The sequence below is a fragment of the Gigantopelta aegis genome, chromosome 11, assembly GCF_016097555.1.
Source record: "Gigantopelta aegis isolate Gae_Host chromosome 11, Gae_host_genome, whole genome shotgun sequence".
NCBI classification, from domain to species: domain Eukaryota; kingdom Metazoa; phylum Mollusca; class Gastropoda; order Neomphalida; family Peltospiridae; genus Gigantopelta; species Gigantopelta aegis.
The window spans coordinates 29,630,629-29,656,227 of NC_054709.1; the positions used below are offsets into that span (position 1 = coordinate 29,630,629).

The window sequence follows — 25,599 nt, forward strand, 5'->3', positions numbered from 1 at the left end:
CTTATGATGCCTCTCATTGATGAGTGAATATCGATTTGTTTCATTTCTTACTGCGACATGACCTTATGATGCCTATCATTAATTAGTGTATATCGATTTGTTTCATTTCTTACTGCAGCATGACTTATGATGCCTCTCATTGATGAGTGAATATCGATTTGTTTCATTTCTTACTGCAGCATGACTTATGATGCCTCTCATTGATTAGTGAATATCGATTTGTTTATTTCTTACTGCAACATGACTTATGATGCCTCTCATTGATTAGTGAATATCGATTTGTTTATTTCTTACTGCAACATGACTTATGATGCCTCTCATTGATTAGTGAATATCGATTTGTTTCATTTTTACTGCAGCATTACATGACTTATGATGCCTCTCATTGATGAGTGAATATCAATTTGTTTATTTCTTACTGCAGCATGACTTATGATGCCTCTCATTGATGAGTGAATATCGATTTGTTTATTTCTTACTGCAGCATGACTTATGATGCCTCTCATTGATGCGTGAATATCAATTTGTTTATTTCTTACTGCAGCATGACTTATGATGCCTCTCATTGATTAGTGAATATCGATTTGTTTCATTTCTTACTGCAGCATGACTTATGATGCCTCTCATTGATGAGTGAATATCGATTTGTTTCATTTCTTACTGCAGCATGACTTATGATGCCTCTCATTGATGAGTGAATATCGATTTGTTTCATTTCTTACTGCAGCATGACTTATGATGCCTCTCATTGATGAGTGAATATCGATTTGTTTCAATTCTTACTGCGACATGACCTTATGATGCCTATCATTAATTAGTGTATATCGATTTGTTTCATTTCTTACTGCAGCATGACTTATGATGCCTCTCATTGATGAGTGAATATCGATTTGTTTCACATCTTACTGCAGCATGACTTATGATGCCTCTCATTGATTAGTGAATATCGATTTGTTTATTTGTTACTGCAACATGACTTATGATGCCTCTCATTGATTAGTGAATATCGATTTGTTTATTTCTTACTGCAACATGACTTATGATGCCTCTCATTGATTAGTGAATATCGATTTGTTTCATTTTTACTGCAGCATTACATGACTTATGATGCCTCTCATTGATGAGTGAATATCAATTTGTTTATTTCTTACTGCAGCATGACTTATGATGCCTCTCATTGATGAGTGAATATCGATTTGTTTATTTCTTACTGCAGCATGACTTATGATGCCTCTCATTGATGCGTGAATATCAATTTGTTTATTTCTTACTGCAGCATGACTTATGATGCCTCTCATTGATGAGTGAATATCGATTTGTTTATTTCTTACTGCAGCATGACTTATGATGCCTCTCATTGATGAGTGAATATTGATTTGTTTCATATCTTACTGCAGCATGACTTATGATGCCTCTCATTGATTAGTGAATATTGATTTGTTTCAATTCTTACTGCAGCATGACTTATGATGCCTCTCATTGATGAGTGAATATCGATTTGTTTCATTTCTTACTGTAACACGACTTATGATGCCTCTCACTGATGAGTGAATATCGATTTGTTTCATTACTTACTGCAGCATGACTTATGATGCCTCTCATTGATGAGTGAATATTGATTTGTTTCATATCTTACTGCAGCATGACTTATGATGCCTCTCATTGATTAGTGAATATTGATTTGTTTCAATTCTTACTGCAGCATGACTTATGATGCCTCTCATTGATGAGTGAATATCGATTTGTTTCATTTCTTACTGTAACACGACTTATGATGCCTCTCATTGATGAGTGAATATTGATTTGTTTCAATTCTTACTGCAGCATGACTTATGATGCCTCTCATTGATGAGTGAATATCGATTTGTTTATTTCTTACTGCAGCATGACTTATGATGCCTCTCATTGATTAGTGAATATCGATTTGTTTCAATCAATTGTAGGATTAGACATTATCTTGGAACAACGGAAAATGTTCGTAATTGGAATCTATGCAACGTCCTCTAGCAAAATCTGAAATAATCTGTTTTGTGGGTATTAGTTAGACAATTAATTTTTTTTACAAAGTCACCGATGAGAGATTTTGCGAATAAATGTACACAACCAGCGTCTTCTTACGACTAACCGGAGTAAACCGGATATTGTTTTCTGATTCTCTTTTAAATTAAATTTTAAATTTGTTTTGAAACTCTTTCAACCAACACCTATAAGCTAATTGTTTCTCAGCGGGGGATCAAATAGAGGCTGAGAGTCATTGATCACTGTTTAGCGCTAAGTGAAGGCTGTACTGTCATATAATTATATCACTGTTTAGCGCTATGTGAAGGCTGTACTGTCATATAATTATATCACTGTTTAGCGCTATGTGAAGGCTGTACTGTCATACAATTATATCACTGTTTAGCGCTATGTGAAGGCTGTACTGTCATACAATTATATCACTGTTTAGCGCTATGTGAAGGCTGTACTGTCATACAATTATATCACTGTTTAGCGCTATGTGAAGGCTGTACTGTCATACAATTATATCACTGTTTATCGCTATGTAAAGGCTGTACTGTCATATAATTATATCACTGTTTAGCGCTATGTGAAGGCTGTACTGTCATATAATTATATCACTGTTTAGCGCTATGTGAAGGCTGTACTGTCATATAATTATATCACTGTTTATCGCTATGTGACAAAATTCATCGATGCTTTGTTCTGCGAACTTAAGTATACAACTATTTCTTTTGACTACTAACCCGAGTGTAATGAGATATGGCTGCTTTTGCCCACACATTTTAAAACTAATTATCAGAGATGCTGAACCAACGTCTATACTTTATAGAGCCGGTGTGCTGTGCTTTTTATAGTCTGCATTCAGGTTTTTCTATTTACGAGTTTACAAATGATTACCTCGACCTCGCTTCACCGACCATGGCCCCGTTCCTCGAAGCGATTTTAGCGCTAAGATTACCTTAAATGAGCCATGGAATGCATGGTAAATCAAATGTTGGTAACAACTATAATATGGAATACTCTTAAAATACTGACTTCAAAGATGCTGAACCAACGTCTATACTTTATAGAGCCGGTGTGCTGTGCCTTTTATAGTCTTCCTTCAGGTTTTCTATTTCCGAGTTTTGTATTCAATTCAACTCAATTCAATTCTTTTATTGTATGTAAGGCAATAAGCCCATATATATATATATATATATATATATATATATATATATATATATACAAGAACTCGTATATTGATATATTTTGGGGCCAGTTGTTCAAACGATTAGCCGGCTGTTTTAGAAACACAAAATGGAAACATTTATTATTACACATATATTTTTAAAACATATCTTGCAACATATCATCGATTATCTTACTACGACCTTCCATGGACGCCAACCACCACCCCGCACCATGTCTATGATCCCTCGTGAAACAATTCTCATTGTCACTCCCGTAAGCTCGAAACTACTGAAGATTATTCCACGCGGAACACAAACACCATACAAAATGGAAACTCGTCCAATATCCCATAATTATTACATCAAAAATAAATAAATATATATACCCCCATCCACCCCAGTCCCAACCATTCTGATACGATATTTATCTATAATGGTGGGACACACTCGTGTGTGTGTGTGTGTGTGTGTGTGTGTGTGTATTTTTAACCAGATTTATATAAAGTAATTAAAAGTTGGGGTACAGTCCCCCGACTCAGCCTCTCGGTTGCTACCGACCTGAGAATGGCCAGAAATGTAATTTTATTGCATATGTAGATATTTATATTTGAATATGTAGGCCTAGCCTAAGAAACATGTAAGGTTTATTTATAAGAGATTAAACTAGCGGACAACTACCGGATAATATGGTTACAAACTCAGGATGGTTCCTTTATTATAAACTCAAGACGGTTTATTATGCACAGTCAAAAGGTACTTCGGTTGAATGTTGGAAGCAAACATATGAAGTATAATGCCTCGGACGACGGACAAGGCTGAATTTAAGCCAAAATAATTAAAATGGTGAAAGAAAAATAAGAGTTAGGCTAATAAAATAAATAAATAAATAATTTTCAGATCACATATTTTCTTAATTTGATAACTAAATTACTGAAGGTATCGGCGCTACGTTACTGACATTTAAGCAAACGTACTACGGTGACGCTCCAGAATTGATGTATGCATCAACAGTCGTCAAACAAAAACACGCAATAGCAACTTTACTTTGAAAGTTGTCCAGCGTTCAGAAAACAAAAAGACGTCATGCGCTAGTTTATTTTGATGTAAGGATATCCGACGTCGTTCCAATTCAAAACGACACCGCATCACATGTCCATACGTCATTTGAATATATCGATTGATGGTTAACAATTTACAAAAATACGTTGTATTAAGTTTGAGATTATATGATAAAGAGATTATTACCCTCGTGTGTTTCGGTATCGTCAATCTTATAACAGCGTAGTTTTTCTTAAATTAAGTAACAGAAGTCTTTAAGATGGTGATGCAGGTTGTTGTATTTCCTTTCCAACATCAAACATGATACAGATAACATACAAGTCAGAGCTCTTGGGTGAATGACACACAGGTCTCCCGATAGAGTTGGCATTGCTTATGTCACAAAACTGTCTCTCAAATCGTCCAGTAGAGCTTGTGCTTTGTGAGAGAATTTCAAGGTGTGTGAACAGTATCTGTTCTCCCCGAGTCTATCTTTCATGGGTAAATTATCCTTATTTATAAGACACATACTAAACACGTATCGATGTAATATGTAGTTGTCATGGTGTACTCGTTCAGATGCCTGCAATACCCGTGGCAACAATTAATTTGCCTTGTATCAGATTGCTCGTTCCATATTTAATTAGTTCTTGACACTAATTGGTTTGATTGGCAAGTCACTAAGTGGATACCATGGCAGACGTCAGATTACCAATTAACTAATTCTAATTAATACACTTGTAAAAATAAAGATATAATCCTTATTGTTATAAAGTTGAAGTTTAGCACTGTGACAATATGATATTGTATTTTTGTTTGACAATGAATTAGGGCAGGGCGGCGATAATCAGGGGCGGTTCGGAAACAAACACGGCAGGGCGGCACAAAACGGGGGCAGGGTGCAGTGCCGCTCTATTTATTGCTAGCTAGAACACTGAATATCATAGATTAGGAATAAACATAATGTATTATGCTCGGCAGACTTGAAGTTGTAAGTGTCTCATATACATGATAGTGAAACGTAAATACAAGAAAAACATTTGCATTATCCACCACCAATTCACCACGTTTAAAATAACCTTTTTTACCTTGTGATTTCAGTTCATCAAGCATATATCGCTGTCGTCTAGTTAAGTCATTATGCACAGTTATACCTCCATCCTTCAAGTATGCGCGGTTAACAAAAATGCACTGTTTATCATTTGAATGACACAAATAAATAAGAATTGGCCTGGGTCTGTCATTCTGCCGTCGCCCGAGTCGTTGAGCTGTCTGTATGTCTCGCAACTCCAAATTTACCTCCGGAATTGTATTAACTAAGTCTAACACTTTTGACCTACACATTTGGGCCGTTTCTCCGTCAACTTCGACAACACCGTAAACTATAAGGTTATTTCTTTTACCCCTTGCTTCGAGTTCATTTATTTCGTTGTCCATTCGGTCTATAATTTTATTTTATTTTCGTTAATAATCAATTCCATATTTTCTATTTTGTCATTTATGGCATCAACATCCAATTTCGTAATGTTTTGTTCCTCTCTCAACGACTGTATCTCTCGCAACACGCGTGCACATTCAGACTTGGTTTCACTACGTTTTATTTGACTAATGTCTTCACTAATGTCACTCCTTACATCCCGAATTTCCATCATAATTTTATCAAGAGTTACTGGTCCTCTTTCCCCTTAGCCCGAGTACTCTGACTGTAAGAGAGCTAGACGGACATTTGGACATAAATACGCTCTCATTACAGTCAGAGATCAAGCTATGTATTTTTGGGGGGCAATTCCCGACAACCAAAAAGTTGGCAAAGATTTCCGCTCTAATACCACAACAATCCTATGTTTGACGTCAAATACCTTTACATCGATAATTTTCGAGTTAACTGATTAAAACAAATCCACACATTAATCACTAATACACATACTACAGAAAGAAATCCGACAGCACCCACATTCAGCTACTGGATGCATAAGGTGGGTAAGCACTTAAGGTGATTTTAGCGCTAATGGCTTTGTGGAATGGGTCCTCGGCCGTACAGTGCGAGAGGACCCTCACCCCGAAAGTAACAACAACAAAAAACCCCAGCATTTTTAAATATCTCCAGGACTTTATTATGAAAGAGGCAGTTACAAAGTTGCATGATTTCAAAAACAGACAGACGAAAAGCAACAATAGCGGAAAGCAAAAACACACACAAACACGAAAAACAACAACAACGTAAGGGTGTTACTTTGGTCAGCACGTCAATTTGTATTTAGCTTGAGAGACGAGAAGGCCAAATCCCTGTGTATCAATGACCCTGATTTGTATTTGTCTTGAGAGACGAGAAGGCCAAATCGCTGTGTATCAATGACACTGATTTGTATTTGTTTTACAGGTGAGAAGGGCAAATCCCTGTGTACCAATGACACTGATTTGTATTTGTTTTACAGGTGAGAAGGGCAAATCCCTGTGTACCCATGACACTGATTGTAATTGCCTTTACAGGTGATAAGGGCAAATCATTATGTACCAGTGACACTGATTTGTAATTGCGTTTACAGGTGAGAAGGGCAAATATCCATGTACCAGTGATACTGATTTGTGATTGTCTTTACGGGTGAGAAGGGCCAATCTCCGTGTACCAGTGACACTGATTTGTAATTGTCTGTACAGGTGAGAAGGGCAAATCTCCGTGTACCAGTGGCACTGATTTGTAATTGTCTTTATAGGTAAGAAGGGCCAATCCCCATGTAGCAGTGAAACTGATTCGTGTGGCGCAGATGGCGGACTTTGCTATAGCACTGGAGCAGCTAAGGACTGTTACTGTCCAGCAGACTCGTATGGTGACCAGTGTGAAAACAAGCGATGTGAGTTTACTTTTACACTCATTTACACACTCTGAAAAGCTGCTGCTTCACAGTCTGCGTTAATTCCGAGTGTAATGCGTAAGCAGATAATAATAATTATACGCACTGTTACTGTCCAGCAGACTGGTATGGTGATCAGTGCGACAAGACGAGATGTTAGTTTACATTTATCTCACCTGCAATTTATACAATAGCATCCAGTAATAAGTAGCATTAACTAGCACTGTCAGAAACTGGATCTATACTACGGATGTAGTTGTCAGTTTACGTGTTTTACATAGCACCATACAATACTCAGTTATCAGTAGTTTTCAGTTTATTTGTTTTAAGTAGCAATGAGATACTGGATTAATAGTACAGAGGTAGTGTTCAGTTTACTTGTTTTAAGTAGCACTGAGATACTGGATTAATAGTACAGAGCTACTGTTCATTTTATTTGTTTTAAGTAGCACTGAGATACTGGATTAATAGTACAGAGGCACTGTTCAGTTTACTTGTTTTAAGTAGCACTGATATACTGGATTAATAGTACAGAGGTACTGTTCCGTTTACTTGTTTTAAGTAGCACTGAGATACTGGATTAATAGTACGGAGGTACTGTTCCGTTTACTTGTTTTAAGTAGCACTGAGATACTGGATTAATAGTACGGAGGTACTGTTCCGTTTATTGTTTTAAGTAGTAAATGAGATACTGGATTAATAGTACAGAGGTACTTTCAGTAGCACTAGTAGCCTGGTACTTGATTAATAGGGGAAAGTACTGTTCAGTTTACTTGTTTTATGTAGCACTGAGATACTGGATTAATGGTACAGAGGTACTGTTCAGTTTACTTGTTTTAAGTAGCACTGAGACTAGTATGTAAGGTACTTGATAATAGTACAGAGGTACTGTTCAGTTTACTTGTTTTAAGTAGCACTAGATTGTATACTTGATTAATAGTACAAAGGTAGTGTTCAGTTTACTTGTTTTATGTAGCACTAGCATAGTAGGTACTTGATTAATAGTACAAAGTAGTTTTCAGTTTACTTGTTTTATGTAGCACTAGTATAGTAAGGTACTTGATTAATGGTAGAACCGTTTTCAGTTTACAATTTTATGTAACTAGATAGTAAGGTACTTTTTTAATGGTAGAAAGTAGTATCTAGTGCCTACGTTTATGTAGCACTAGGATTGTTTTACTGGACTTGATTTAATGGTAGTAATAGTACAGTTTATAGTTTTCAGATTAATTGTTATAAGTAGCATTGTAGCACTAGTGTTGTAGGGTACTTGATTAATAGAACAAAATAGTTTTCAGTTTACTTGTATTATGTAGCACTAGTATTGTAAGGTACTTTATTAATGGTACAAAGTAGTTTTTAGTTTAATTGTTTTATGTAGCACTAGGATTGTAGGGTACTTGATTAATAGAACAAAGTAGTTTTCAGTTTACATGTTTTATGTAGCACTAGTATAGTAAGGTACTTGATTAATGGTAGAAAGTAGTTTTCATTGTACATGTTTTATGTAGCACTAGTATAGTAAGGTACTTGATTAATGGTAGTAAGTAGTTTCCAGTTTACTTGTTTTATGCAGCACTAGGATTGTTGGGTACTTGAACACTAGTGTAGTAAGGTACTTGATTAATGGTAGAAAGTAGTTTTTAGTTTACATATTTTATGTAGCACTAGTATAGTAAGGTACTTGATTAATGGTAGAAAGTAGTTTTCAGTTTACTTGTTTTATGCAGCACTAGGATTGTCGGGTACTTGATAAGTAGTTTTCAGTTTACATGTTTTATGTAGCACTAGTATAGTAAGGTACTTGATTAATGGTAGTAAGTAGTTTTCAGTTTACTTGTTTTATGCAGCACTAGGATTGTCGGGTACTTGAACACTAGTATAATAAGGTACTTGATTAATGGTTCAAAACATGTTTTTAGTACTGTAATTACTGGATTAATTATAGATATAGTGTTCAAATACATGTTTAGCTAACACTATAACATACTGGATTAACGGCGCAGATATAGTGTTCAAATCACACGTTTAAACTATACGTTAAGATACTGGATTAATAGTATAGATATAGTTTTCAAATCACATCTTTTACTAACACTGTAACATACTGGATTAATAGTATAGATATAGTGTTCAAATCACATGTTTAACTATCACTGTAACATACTGGATTAATAGTATAGATATAGTGTTCAAATCACATGTTTAACTAACACGGTAAGATACTGGATTAATAGTATAGATATAGTGTTCAAATCACATGTTTAACTAACACGGTAAGATACTGGATTAATATTATAGATATAGTGTTCAAATCACATGTTTAACTAACACTGGTAACATACTGGATTAACATTATAGATATAGTGTTCAAATCACATGTTTAACTAACACTGTAACATACTGGATTAATATTATAGATATAGTGTTCAAATCACATGTTTTACTAACACTGTAACATACTGGATTAATAGTTTAACTAACACGGTAAGATACTGGATTAACATTATAGATATAGTGTTCAAATCACATGATTTACTATCACTGTAACATACTGGATTAACATTATAGATATAGTGTTCAAATCACATGTTTTACTAACACTGTAACATACTGGATTAACATTATAGATATAGTTTTCAAATCACACGTTTAACTAACACGGTAAGATACTGGATTAACATTATAGATATAGTGTTCAAATCACATGATTTACTATCACTGTAACATACTGGATTAATAGTATAGATATAGTGTTCAAATCACACGTTTAACTAACACGGTAAGATACTGGATTAATAGTATAGATATAGTGTTCAAATCACATGTTTAACTAGCACGGTAAGATACTGGATTAACATTATAGATATAGTGTTCAAATCACATGTTTAACTAACACTGTAACATACTGGATTAATAGTATAGATATAGTGTTCAAATCACACGTTTAACTAACACGGTAAGATACTGGATTAATAGTATAGATATAGTGTTCAAATCACATGTTTAACTAACACGGTAAGATACTGGATTAATAGTATAGATATAGTGTTCAAATCACAAACTAACACGGTAAGATACTGGATTAACTAACACGATATAGTGTTCAAATACTGGATAACACGGTAAGATACTGGATTAATAGTATAGATATAGTGTTCAAATCACATGTTTAACTAACACTGTAACATACTGGATTAATAGTATAGATATAGTGTTCAAATCACACGTTTAACTAACACGGTAAGATACTGGATTAATAGTATAGATATAGTGTTCAAATCACATGTTTAACTAACACGGTAAGATACTGGATTAATAGTATAGATATAGTGTTCAAATCACATCTTTTACTAACACTGTAACATACTGGATTAATAGTATAGATATAGTTTTCAAATCACATGTTTACTAACACTGTAACATACTGGATTAATAGTATAGATATAGTGTTCAAATCACATGATATACTAACACTGGATTAATAGTATAGATATAGTTTTTTTAAATCACATGTATCAGATAGTTCTGTTCAAATCGCACGTTTAACTAACACGTTAAGATACTGGATTAATAGTATAGATATAGTTTTCAAATCACATGTTTAACTAGGTAAAGATACTGGATTAATAGTATAGAGGCATTTTTCATAGTTGAAATATATATATATAATATATATATAGGCATATTTTTCAAATAACATGTTCAACTAACACCTAAGATACTGGATTAAAAGAACAGAGGTAGTTTTCAAATCTTTTAAAGTAGAAACATGATATATTGGATTAAAAGTACAGAGGTAATTGTATAGTTACTTGCTATAAGTACTGGATTAAAAGAACAGAGGTAGTTTTCACTAAAGTAAAACATGATATGGATCAAAGGTACAGAAGTCTTACGTTTTACAGTAGCACTATAACATACTGTATCAATAGTACGGAAGATGTTTTCTGTTCACGCGTTTTGAATAGCACTATACGATACTGGATGAGAAGTACTAGGGCAGATTTCTGTTCACGTATTTTACGTAGAACTATGAAATACTAGATTAATGAGTTTATCTCTCTCCCAGATACTGTGGAGTGTACGGCGTCGGCCATGAAGATCATGTTGTCTCCAGCTGGGACTTTTAGCGGCGTCATCTACGTTGCTGGTGAAAAGAATACGTCAGGTTGTATGTTCACAGGCTCAAGTGGAACTCTGGACTTACAGGACGAAAGCTGTGGTGACGTCACTACTGACACGGTCAGTACTATCTATAATCAAGAATAGCCTGTAATGGAGTCACCTCCGATTCAGTTAGTACTCTCTATAAACAATCATATCCTGTGGTGCACTCACCTCCAACACGGTCAGTAGTATCTATAATCAGGGCTAGCCTGTGGTGGAGTCACCTCCAGCACGGTCAGTAGTATCTATAATCAGGGCTAGCCTGTAGTGGAGTCACCTCCAACACGGTCAGTAGTATCTATAATCAGGGCTAGCCTGTGGTGGAGTCACCTCCAGCACGGTCAGTACTATCTATAATCAAGGCTATCCTGTGGTGGAGTCACCTCCAACACGGTCAGTAGTATCTATAATCAGGGCTAGCCTGTGGTGGAGTCACCTCCAGCACGGTCAGTAGTATATATAATCAGGGCTAGCCTGTGGTGGAGTCGACTCCAACACGGTCAGTACTATCTATAATCAAGGCTAGCCTGTGGTGGAGTCACCTCCAACACGGTCAGTAGTATCTATAATCAGGGCTAGCCTGTAGTGGAGTCACCTCCCGACATGGTCAGTTGTATCTATAGACAGGGCTAGTCTGTCGTGGAGTCACCCCGACACGGTAAATACTAATTATAAACAATCACAGCCTGTGGTGGAGTCACATCCGACACGGTAAATATTATTTATAAACAATCACAGATGGTGGTGGAGACAAATCCGATACGACCAGTACTATCTCTACACAATTACAGCCTGTGGTGGAGTCACCTCCGACACGGTAAATACTATTTATAAACAATCACAGCTTGTGGTGGAGTCAACTCCGACACGGTCAGTACTATCTCTACACAATTACAGCATGTTGTGGATTCACCTCTATCGAATGCAGCAGCTAGTGTAGTCTAGTGGTATAGCTTCTGGCCATTCTTCAAATTTCCTCTTAACTATAATTATAGCTTTTTTTCTTCTTTTTTCTTTCTTTCTTTATTTATTATTATTATTATTATTTTATTTATTTTATTATTATTATTATTATTATTATTTTTTTTTTATTTTATTATTTTTGTTTATGCTGTCATGTTTTTGGGCTGTTTATTCTGATTGTTTTTAGTATCATAAGTTCGATGGTTGAATAAGCACCGTATGAAACAAAATATGAACAATGCCATGACATCTGAGCCAGTGAAGATACAAACATGTGTTTACAACTTGATGATTATGATAGAAGGTAATTGCAACACATTAACACATTAAGAATAAGATCGCAGTCATACTAAAATCCAAGATGAATGCCATTTAATACACCGAACGTTCATACGACTGATATTACACCCAATCAACGAACAGAGATCCATTCTTTATTCTATGTTGTTGGAATCAGAACTCATTTAACTGTTAGGTTATGTAGGGTTGAAAGGGGAGCCAACTCCCATAATTATGGTGTAACAAAAGATAGATTCCTGCATCCAGATATAGAATACTAAACGAGCTTGCCTGTCATACCATGTTTATGAAACGAGAGAACAGTTTGGTATCTGACGAGCGAAAGCGAGTCAGATATCAACACTGTTCATGAGTTTCTTAAAAATGGTATGACAGGCAAGCTCGTTTAGTATTTTATTTATTACAAACCAACTGCAAACAAGCCGCAACGCAGAAGTAAGCAGATGTCGATAACTACCACGGGTTATTTTTCTACGAATTGGATTAGCAAGTGATCGATGTCACACAAAAACTTAAATGACGTCACATTGAGATTTCATCAATGTACAGTTTTGATTTTGGCGCGAAGCTTGCATTAATTGTCATTGTAATTAATCTTTCGTGATTGTACACTATTAAATTACACTATTTTTTATAAACAAAACATTTTCAATAGCAATTTTGCACTCCAATGTTTTTTAGCGTTCGGAACAAGGACGCGTCATGCACCCAGTCTATATTATTGCAGATAGGTGCAAAGTGACGCCATTCGAATACCGACGTCATTCAAATTCAGAAATGACCCCGCCATTCTGCGCGTGCCAATATTACACTAGTTAGATATTGAGTAATTGTTATGACATGAGTAATATCTTTCACTGGTGTGTAATAAAAGTGAATATCATGCCATGTAGTCACAATGAATTCCCGGTATAGCGAGGTTTAATGAGATTTGTTGCCCTTTTCGGGCCCCTCAAAATAAATAGTGATGACATTTCAAACTCCAGGCAGTGAAATTGTTTGTTTGTTTGTTGTTTGTTTTTGTTGTTGTTGTTGTTGGTGGTTTTTGGGGGTTTTTATTTAGCATGATGACGTCACATTGGATGTTGTCTTCTTATAAGATCGTCTACTGAATTGTTGGGTCGCTGTCGGTTGCCATTGTCGGCCCGCTGTCTGTTTTGCTCGTCCGTACGGAAGCGGTCCGTTGTCGGTTGCCATGAAAGAAATCTATATATTCCTTTTTAACTGTCAAAATTTAAAAAATTTAAAAAAAAATCGAAACATTTTTGTGACTAAATTACTATAATTAGCACTATTTTTAACTTTTAGCAGTTGTCTTTATACTAAATGAAATGGCTATGCACCATGCATTGACGTACATCAAATAAATTCATCAGACAAAGGATTAGTTTGTTTGTTTTTTAAATTGAAAAAGGGCAATCCTTGGGGTTTTTTTGGGAAGTGTTTTAACCAGTACCATGCGATACCTTAGTAATAGTATAGAGATCGTTTTCAGATTCTATTTTTTAACTAACTCTGTAACATTGTTTTTTTGGGGAAAATCCGACTATGTTCAGTTTAAAATGAAAACATGAACTGCTAAGATTTAACAAAATAGGTGCTACATGAAGTCAGATACTTACAAAATTAGTCTTCATGTATGCTAGACATATCCCACGTGCGTGATGAAAAGAATTTGGCATTTTAACTTATAAATTCAAATATCTTGAATGGACGCCGCCATCTTGTTTCCTATTTATGTTGTATTCCTCCTGACAAGTCATTTGTTTTAAAAACAATGATATATAGTTTACACTTTGAATTTGCACCATAATGTCTAAGGTGGCAAGCTTAATCCCAGTATTCTACACCATTCATAACGAACACTTGTTCTGCAGCAGTCCCAACAACAGGCAAAATTCCTTTATCAGCGATGATAAATTAGTGTTGATCTGGCCCTACGTTGGGCCGACAGTGGGCCGCAAAATTTCTTTATGAGTTGTTGTGTGCATGCTTTTTAAAATTTTATTAAAACAAGTTAAGTCTAACAAAATATAAACATATATGTACATAATTATTATTTATATCCAGTGATCTTAATCACTGAAAATATTGCCATTAAAGCCGCACACCCTAGTTCTATCCAGCGAAAATAAATTATAATTTGGTTAATCTACAAACCTGTAACACACTTAGATCACGTTTTTATCAAATGGAGTGAAAAAGCAGATTTTATATCGATAAATACCATGGGAATCCCCATGTCCCAATTGCTTGAAATAATTTTGAAAGTTAGTATTCTGATGTCACCGGTAGATGTCGCTCGAAGCACAACAATGCCTACGTCACGACAAATTTCACAGAGTGCGCACAGACTTGGGGTGCGTTCTTTTCACCTCTCCTGGACATGTTCCAACTGTTCTGTCCTGGTTGTATCCCCTCTCCAGATATCGTAAGACTTAGCAAAATTATTGGTTTTAAGGGTTTGTAACGTTTTGTATTGAGACACTTACTTGTCTGAACTTTATTGTTACTGAAAATATTCACGAACTGTGAAGAAAAATCGCACAAATGAACAACAACAAATCGGATGTTGATTGCGCGAACCGTGCACGAGAAAACAAACCGAACCAAAATGATAACGGTCACGTGGTATACCAACATCTGTGACGTTTACACAGGAAGATTCCCTCTAAAAATAGATTGGACCTCGCTTGCTTAACGGTTTTTTCTCGACAGCACGTCTTGTGAAAAAATGCAAAAAATGCATTTCGTGGTTTTACAAACATCAGGATTACCAATAAGCACTTCAGGTGAATGGAAATGTGTATTCTAAATAATAAAATGTAAGTAAAGTGCAATTTTATTTGTGAAAAATGGGGTTTAATAGCGAAAAACAACGCCGTAATGGTTAACAAATAGCCGTAACTAGGGTGTGTCCCTTTAATTGCACCAATGTATGGCTGACGGCAGGCCACTGTAGGCAACTTTTAAAAATATTTTTTTATTTATTGTTTTTTTTGCAATTCAAACAAAATATGGACAGATCTGTACATAATTATTATTTCTGATGGTAAATTAGTCTTGTACTAGCCATGGAAAATATCATCATTGCCCCGACGTTGGGCCAACAGCGGGCCGCTGTACATGTAGGCAAACACATTTTATAAGCTTTTTAAAAATTTAATCCAAACCAAACGTGGAGAAACAAATATATTGCTCTACATTATTATTTTTATTATTTTATAAGCTTTTTTTAATTTTTAATTCAAACAAAATGTGGAGAAACAAATATATTGCTCTACGTTATTATTTTTATTATTTTATAAGCTTTTTTTTAATTTTTAATTCAAACAAAATGTGGAGAAACAAATATATTGCTCTACGTTATTATTTTTATTCGATGGTAAATTAGTATTGATCTAACCACAGAACATATTGTCATCGCTCCAACGTCGGGCCAACGTAGGCCCGCTGTAGGCAAACCGGCCTCGGTGGCGTCGTGGCAGGCCATCGGTCTACAGGCTGGTAGGTACTGGGTTCGGATCCCAGTCGAGGCATGGGATTTTTTATCTAGATACCGACTCCAAACCCAGAGTGAGTGCTCCGCAAGGCTCAATGGGTAGGTGTAAACCACTTGCACCGACCAGTGATCCATAACTGGTTCAACAAAGGCCATGGTTTGTGCTATCCTGCCTGTGGGAAGCGCAAATAAAAGATCCCTTGCTGCTAATCGGAAGAGTAGCCCATGTAGTGGCGACAGCGGGTTTCCTCTCAAAATCTGTGTGGTCCTTAACCATATGTCTGACGCCATATAACCGTAAATAAAATGTGTTGAGTGCGTCGTTAAATAAAACATTTCTTTCTTTTTTGCTGTAGGCAAAAAATATATATATCTTCTTTTTTTCTTAATTAAAACAAACTATGGATTTAGTTACATGATTATAATTAATACCCGATGGTAAATTAGTGTTGATGTAGTCACAGAAACTATCGTTATCACGCTTACGTCGGGCCGCTGCAGGAAAAATGTACCGATGGTAGCCGCTCATGTCCGACCATTCCCCAACATCGGGCCGACGATGCATGCTTGCTGGGTACCTTTGTTTGACACCCATTAGCTGATCTCTATTTTCATGTTGATGTGTCGTTAAACATTAATTCATTCATTTTGGAACAAATGTAGTCTTTGTCTTATTGACAGGCAACCGGTGACCGGTCTAGAGTTGTGATCGTACAGTACAGTGATAAATACATCACCGACCTTGACACCAAGCTGACGGTTACTTGTTCAGCCGCAGGAGCAGGCACAGTTGACGTCACGGCTACCTTCAGCAGTCAAGACCCGGATGGGTGAGTGACGTAATATCATTATGAGTGACGTAATATCATTATTATCTTTATGAGTGGCGAATCTTTATTTTTACATTTATGAGTGACGAATAGTGATCTTTAGAGTTACATTTCCTGACCTCCAGCTATACAAGGCATATGCATTCTATGACCAACAGCCCTGTCTACACAATCATACATTTGTCCAAAAACAAGCCGGGACAAATGTCCCCACTTGTTGCGAACAATGAATGAGACACCCCAGCACAAAAATACACATCGGCTACTGGGTGTCACAAATGGTAAGTATATGAAAATATTATTTAGATATATTTATGTAAAACCACAGTGTAAGGAGCTGTGGGTCAAAAGTATAATACAATACGTAAAATCAAGGTAAGTACTTTATAATTCATTCTGGATGGAATTTAAAAGATTCCAAGACATTTCTGTTACCAAATGTATCATTGCTTGTCAGCTTGAGATGATCACACTCCACCAAAATGTGGCCCAACGTCAGTGTACACTGACAATGTTCACATTGAGGGGGAGGGTTCTTCTTTAAAATAAATGAATGCGTCAAATATGTATGGCCGATGCGGGCACGGAACAAGACTACTTCATCCTTCCTGCATCGCCTGTAGGATGACTGCCATTCGCTCAAGACTGCCTTGACAGAATGAAGCTTGTTAGCAACCGCACCGTCCCAATTGTCTTGCCAAGTCGAAAAGATATATTGGTTAATATGAAATTTAAAATCACTGATGGGGACACCAACTTGAACACGGAGGAAGATCAAAGCAGACTTGGCAGCAACATCTGCCTTTTAGTTACCCTTAATGCTAACATGGCTGGGTACCCAACAAAATATAACATCTTTATTGGCAATTGATAAAAAGACACACTTTCGTATCACTATTCCAACTAACGGGTACTCCAATTTCATTTACTTTAGAGACACGAACGTTAGTCTGTAAAAATAATATATTTGGATGCACATGACTCCTTAATCTGTTCCAGCGCTTTAATAATTGCCCAGGTTTCAGCTGTAAAGATTGATGCTGAATTGGGCAATCTCATGGAAATTATTGCGTTTGATGGAAACACTGTAGCACAAGCCATATAATTCCCATCCCGTGATCCGTCTGTGTAAACAGGAATGTAATCACAGTACGTCTCTTGGATTTCCATGAAATATTGTTTATAAATAACTGCATCTGTGCGATCCTTTTTTAGATGCACAAGATCGAATACAATTGTTGGTGGTTTGATACAACAAGGTGGCAAAATAAAATATGAAGGCGTTTCCAAAATGTCTGTTAAATCAATGTTGGAAACTAATAAAAACTGCTTAATGCGAAGACCAAATGATCGAATCGCATTCGGTTTCGCATCAAATAACTTCATATATTTGTTATCAAACACCGCATTGTGTGCAGGATGTTTTGGCATTGATTTAATTTTTGTAGAATACTGCAGAGAAAGCTTTGCACGTCTAGCACCCAAACTAGGTTCGTGTGCATCGACGTACAAGCTCTCCACGGGAGATGTTTTGAAAGCACAAAGACAAAGTCTACACAATGCACCCATAATCAAGTTTAGACCTAACTAAAGATCTATAAAGTCGGAGCATAACCTTTCGATCTGCTCCCCATTCAGTCTTGCCAATAACGTTTAAATTATTGAGGTCCTTTAAGGCCTTCTTTTTCACATACTGTAAATGAGGAACAAAAGATAACCTCCTGTCAAAATTAACCCCCCGAAAATTGGTCTCCTCCACAACTGGAACCGGAGTTTTGTCCAGAAACAGCTGAGGATCTAAATGGTGACCTCTTTTCTGGCAGACGGTTTTTTACTTTGAGAATCGAAATCCATTGTCAGTTGCCCATTGTTGAAGTTTATTCAAACAAAGCTGCAACTGACGTTCAATGATACTCATACTGGACGCAAATGTATGACCGTGTAGACCTCTTTTGCAACAAAGTTGGACAAGGCGGGACAACCTGTAACATGTTGCACGATTTAGCTGCATGCTTCATCTTTTGGACACATGTTGCAGCTTGTCCTCACTTTTAACCAATCAGACACTTAAGATGAGCCATGTGACCAGGGTTCTGCATCACGTAATATCCAAATGGTAGCATAACACAAGAGGAGAAAGCATGGTCTCACCACGAAGTAGTTAAAATGATTAACCTTTATGAGCAAAGCCCATGCCTTTGTAACATTTTAGTACCAGAATACAAACAGAAAGACTAGGAAAGTAGCTATAGCTGGGAAAGGAGGTGGGTGGGGTGGTAATTAGGGTCTCCACGAGTACTCGAGTACTCGGGCACGGGTCGAGTCTAGCAAGACTCGAGTCCGTTCACAAGACTCGAGTACCCGTACAAGGTGGAATCAATTATAATACACTGGACAATGTAGGACAATAATTTCAGGCTTAGATAATCAACGATATAAGTGTGACAATAATTATAAGATCATGCGCTAGTTTCTTTTTTTAAACTGGCCGTCCATCCACCATAACACTAAATATATCAACCGGTTTCTAAATGCAATACAATGACATAATTTGGCATCAATGTTCAGCCCTGGAATTAAAATGTATAATTCTATTTAACTTTATTCTTTAATCTCATCATCGGGTGTAAGTGTCGGGTACTCTGGTCCGGGTCGAGTTTGACCCTCGAGTACTCGCGTCCCATATTTTGGACTCGTGGAGGCCCTAGTGGTAATGATCAGTGTTTTCTAAGAGTATTTTTGTCTGTTTTTGTTTTGAAACCTTTATTTTCAAATATGTTAAATATTGTCTGTTTTTAATTATTTGCTATAGCGAAATGTAAACACGTTGCCCCTCCAAACATACAGTGCGTCCTACACACGGCATGTCTAACTATGTATGATCGTGTAGACAGGGCTTTAGAGTTACATTTCCCCACCTCTAGCTGTGCAAGGCAGATCCATTCTATGACCGGTGGCTGATCTAAGAGGGGCCTCAGGGGCCCACTCCCCTCTCTAAATTCTGTGACAGTTATAATTTAATTTTTTCATTTTTGTTTTATGTTTGAGAATCCGAGGAATCCCATCGGGAACTTTTGTGGCCATCGACCACATGTCACTGGGGACCCCCTAAATGGATTTTCTGGATCCGCCACTGATGACGTCACCGAAATATAATAAATAATATCCTGTATGACCACGTGATCTAGTTTTTGTATGCTGATTTGTTTTTATTTGTTTCTTTGTTTTGTTTCGGTTCTTTTTTCTTCTTCTTTTCATAAACAACAACAACAAAAAACAAAACCTACTTGATACAGAAAGTGTATTGTTATTTTAAATTTTTGCTTTTTACCACCAAATCCTTCTGTTAAAAATTGACAATTACCCTGACCAGTCTAGGTACAGCCTAAACGTCTTGGAGACAGTGATATTATGATGTGAGGATTCTCAAGAATTTCAAACATTCCCTCACTCTCAATCCGTATCGACTAGTATTAAAACATTTATTTGTGAAACATTATACACAAATATCACACCACACACACACATAGACACACACACACACATAGACACACACACATAGACACACACACACATTCACACACACACACACACACACACACACACACACACACACACACTTTGGTTTGAAGTAGGTGTTGTTCTGTTACAGAAACATCAAAGAACAGGCTATCAACAACACATATCCGGCTGACATCGACTCATCCGCTGTAAACTTTGAGATCAAGCTGAAGGATGGGACTTCTGTATCCAGTTCAACCACAGTTTCTTTAAATGATCAGCTCATTTTTGAGTTTGCTGGTATATATATATATATATATATATATATATATATATATATATATATATATATGTGTGTGCCGCATCCCAAGGATATTAACAAAGAAAGAAATGTTTTATTTAACGACGCAATCAAAGTATTTGATATTTTTCGGTTATATGGCGTCAGACATATGGTTAAGGACCGCACAGATTTGGAGAGGAAACCCGCTGTCACCACTACATGGACTACTCTTCCGATTAACAGCAGGGTATCTTTTATTTGCGCTTCCCACAGACAGATTAGCACAAACCATGGCCTTTGTTGAACCAGTTATGGATCACTGGTCGGTGCAAGTGGTTTACACCTACCCATTGAGCCTTGTGGAGCACTCACTCAGGGTTTGGAGTCGGTATCTGGATTAAAAATCCCATGCCTCGACTGGAATCCGAACCCAGTACCTACCAGCCTGTAGACCGATGGCCTACCACGACGCCACCGAGGCCAGTGATATTAGCAAAGTCCAGAGAATACAAATAACATCCACAGATGACAAAGACGAAGTGTTCCAGTTTTCAGAATTATAAATTTATTTAAAGATGATGAGTAAATAGAAATAAAGTTAATGTTCACAGGTAAGTTTCAAACATATAGATAGATCTCTTCCTTTCAGCTTTAGTTATATCAAACCAGTGAGATTGCATCTCCAATAAATGTAAACAGCTTGCAGTTGCTTATAAATATTGCTTCCATAAAACAAGTTAATTAAATAAAGATGGTAAAGTTAATAAAATTTTACTTTAAAAATATAAGTAAAAGTTATTCCAGTGTCAATTTAAATGTATGCAATGTAATAAAGTTGAAAAGTTGGACAAGGGGACATGTCTTTAATATTTGTTTGTCAGACCGCGAACAAGTGAGAGAACAACCGTTGACGTCCATTAACGTCAGCCTTTTATACTTTTTCTTAGTACCACGTGACGTCATAACAGCCAATCAGAAATTACGTCACGCTAGGAAGAGATCTACCTTTACAAAATAAATATCATTTCATTTAATAATTACGTTATGCACACAATTGCTCAATAAATAAAGTAATTGCTTTTTGGTCCAGCTTCCGTTTGCAGTTTACAGTTTGTAAATGCACACTCTAAATCCTAAGAAACTTCAACTTTTGTAAATACGTCAGTTTAGCCCATAGCAAAAGCATTACCAACTTGAAATAATTAATTCTGCGAATTTCTAAAGTGCATAAAGATAAAACTAACATTTCTTAATTGCTTTTTTAGTCTAAAATTTGCGTAAAACAATTTTACAGAAAAAGCCTTTAGAATATTTATAAAAACGACATTATTAACCAGGCACAAAACACGCTCATTTTGCATAGCAAATACATTGGGAATTCAAGCTAATAATACAAACAAATTCTAATGTGCATAAATATGAGACTATTATTACACAACTGCTTTTTTGGTCTAATTTCAATATAAAATAGTTTTAATGAAAAAGCCTTTGGGATTATTGTGAAAACGACATTATTCACTAGGCACAAAGACCAGCTAAAGTGCATTGCAAATACATTGGGAATTCGGGTTAATAATACAAACAAATTCTAATGTGCATAAATACGTGACTATCACTACACAATTGCTTTTTTGGTCTAATTTCAATATAAAATAGTTTTAATGAAAAAGCCTTTGGGAATATTATAAAAACAGCATGTTTATACTGTTGTTTACAAACATTGTGTACCGATATATCAGACCTTAGCAAACGGGTCCAATATGTGTAAACAGGTTCTCAGCGTACAAGGATATAGTTCCTAAAAGCACTAATATTACAGTAATCAGTTTTACAGTTATTACCTCACTTAATTAATAAAATGATTTGCCATAATGTACAAACAATATTAGGATACGTTTAACTAAGAAAATAGCTAATCGATCGTACAAGTTTTGGAGGAAAATAAACTTTACTGAAGGGCAAGGTCAATCCCGGCAGCCATGTCAAAACAGTCGATCAAACGGAAATTTATCCCAGGTTTATTTATGAGCCCATGGGATGTTTTCATTGTGTAAGTACACACACTTTGTAGTTATGGAAATATTTACATCAATAATATTAATGTCAACGTTGTGTCATAGTTTTTATATGCACAGGAATTTGGGAATTAAATAAAGTCGAAGACCGCAAGACCAAAACACGGACGTCAAACATTAAATTAACACATTTAGCGATCGTAATATACTAATATCCCATAAATAAATTACGGCAACTATTTACAAACATAATTTCATACACTATAAACATATTATTATGAAATACAACTAAATGTAGCTCGCATTGTGCATCCAAACGATCACTAATAACAATAGTTGCGCAATTTCGTTTTTGCCTATAGTGCGCGACACGACAAACGGCACTACTAAGAATTTCAATGAATCATTAAACAATAACTATAATAAATGGCATAGTTCCAGACATTACAGAATACAAGCAAATATGCAAATAATTCTACTAAATGTAAAAATAAATATTGTGTTTTGTCCAATATTAAAATTACTTGAGAAAGGTCCACGTCACAGCAGTTACGAAAATTGTTGGGACAGCCATGACAATATATCACATATATATATATATATATATATATATATCCAGTATGACAAATACTGTACTACTGGTAAGTTGATCTGTGGCTGTCTGGTAATAAGGTTACATATAGTTGTCTTGAGTACTTGCATCCATTATGACAAACACTATACTATTGGTAAGTTCATATGTGGACTGTCTGGTAATAAGGTCACATATGGTTGTCTTGAGTACTTACATCCATTATGACAAATACTGTACTACTGGTACGTTGATCTGTGGCTGTCTGGTAATAAGGTCACATATGGTTGTCTAGAGTATTTACATCCATTATGAGAAACACATTACTACTGGTAAGTTCATCTGTGGACTGTCTGGTAATAAGGTTACATATGGTTGTCTTGTATACTTACATCCATTATGACAAATACTGTACTACTGGTACGTTCATCTGTTGACTGTCTTGTAATAATATCACATATGGTTGTCTTGTATACTTACATCCATTATGACAAATATTGTACTACTGGTAAGTTCATCTGTGGACTTTCTAGTAATAGGTCACACATGGCTGTCTTGAGTACTTACATCCATTATGAAAAGTACTGGTACCACTGGTACATTCGTGCACCAGTACATAAATGTCGATGTTGTCGCAAGAAGGGGCACATACGGTTGTCTAGAGTAAACCACTTCTCGACATCTGTACTACTGGTAAGTTCATATATCGACAGTTTGGTTAGAAGGTTACATATCGTTGTCTTGAGTACTTACATCCATTAAGACAAACACTGTACTACTGGTAAGTTCATCTGTGGACTGTCTGGTAATAAGGTCACATATGGTTGTCTCGAGTACTTACATCCAGTATGACAAACACTGTACTACTGGTAAGTTCATCTGTGGACTGTCTGGTAATAAGGTCACATATGGTTGTCTCGAGTACTTACATCCAGTATGACAAATACTGTACTACTGGTAAGTTCATCTGTGGACTGTCTGGTAATAAGGTCACATATGGTTGTCTTGAGTACTTACATCCAGTATGACAAATACTGTACTACTGGTAAGTTCATCTGTTGACTGTCTTGTAATAAGATCACATATGGTTGTCCTGAGTACTTACACCCATTATGACAAGAACTGTACTACTGTTTAAGTTCATCTGTCGAGTGTCTGGTAACAAGGTTGCATATGGTTGTCTTGAGTACTTACATCCATTATGACAAACACTGTACTATTGGTAAGTTCATATGTGGACTGTCTGGTAATAAGATCACATTTGGTTGTCTTGAGTACTTACATCCATTATGACAAATACTGTACTACTGGTAAGTTGATCTGTGGCTGTCTGGTAATAAGGTTATATATGGTTCTCTTAAGTACTTGCATCCATTATGACAAACACTATACTATTGGTAAGTTCATCTGTGGACTGTCTGGTAATAAGGTCACATATGGTTGTCTTGAGTACTTACATCCATTATGACAAATACTGTACTACTGGTAAGTTCATCTGTTGACTGTCTTGTAATAAGATCTGTGGTTGTCTGTACTCATCCATGTGTGAACTGTGTACTGTTTAAGTTCATCTGTCGAGTGTCTGGTAACAAGGTTGCATATGGTTGTCTTGAGTACTTACATCCATTATGACAAACACTGTACTATTGGTAAGTTCATATGTGGACTGTCTGGTAATAAGATCACATATGGTTGTCTTGAGTACTTACATCCATTATGACAAATACTGTACTACTGGTAAGTTGATCTGTGGCTGTCTGGTAATAAGGTTATATATGGTTCTCTTGAGTACTTGCATCCATTATGACAAACACTATACTATTGGTAAGTTCATATGTGGACTGTCTGGTAATAAGGTCACATATGGTTGTCTTGAGTACTTACATCCATTATGACAAATACTGTACTACTGGTAAGTTCATATGTGGACTGTCTGGTAATAAGGTCACATATGGTTGTCTTGAGTACTTACATCCATTATGACAAATACTGTACTACTGGTAAGTTCATCTGTGGACTGTCTGGTAATAAGGTCACATATGGTTGTCTTGAGTACTTACATCCATTATGACAAACACTGTACTACTGGTAAGTTCATCTGTGGACTGTCTGGTAATAAGGTCACATATGGTTGTCTTGAGTACTTACATCCATTATGACAAATACTGTACTACTGGTAAGTTCATCTGTGGACTGTCTGGTAATAAGGTTACATATGGTTGTCTTGAGTACTTACATCCATTATGACAAATACTGTACTACTGGTAAGTTCATCTGTTGACTGTCTGGTAATAAGGTCACATATGGTTGTCTTGAGTACTTACATCCATTATGACAAATACTGTACTACTGGTAAGTTCATCTGTGGACTGTCTGGTAATAAGGTCACATATGGTTGTCT

At 36.1% G+C, this 25,599-nt stretch overlaps 1 protein-coding gene across 1 annotated transcript in view; it reads left to right on the forward strand.

The window, feature by feature from the left end:
* LOC121385282 (EGF-like domain-containing protein 1) overlaps positions 1-25,599 on the forward strand; it is a 47,929-nt gene that overhangs the window by 14,936 nt on the left and 7,394 nt on the right. Inside the window, exons 3-6 of the mRNA XM_041515902.1 lie at positions 6,926-7,063; positions 11,136-11,308; positions 16,680-16,828; positions 20,481-20,629. Of these exons, the coding sequence (XP_041371836.1) occupies positions 6,926-7,063; positions 11,136-11,308; positions 16,680-16,828; positions 20,481-20,629 (609 nt within the window). The remainder of the gene's footprint in view (positions 1-6,925; positions 7,064-11,135; positions 11,309-16,679; positions 16,829-20,480; positions 20,630-25,599) is intronic.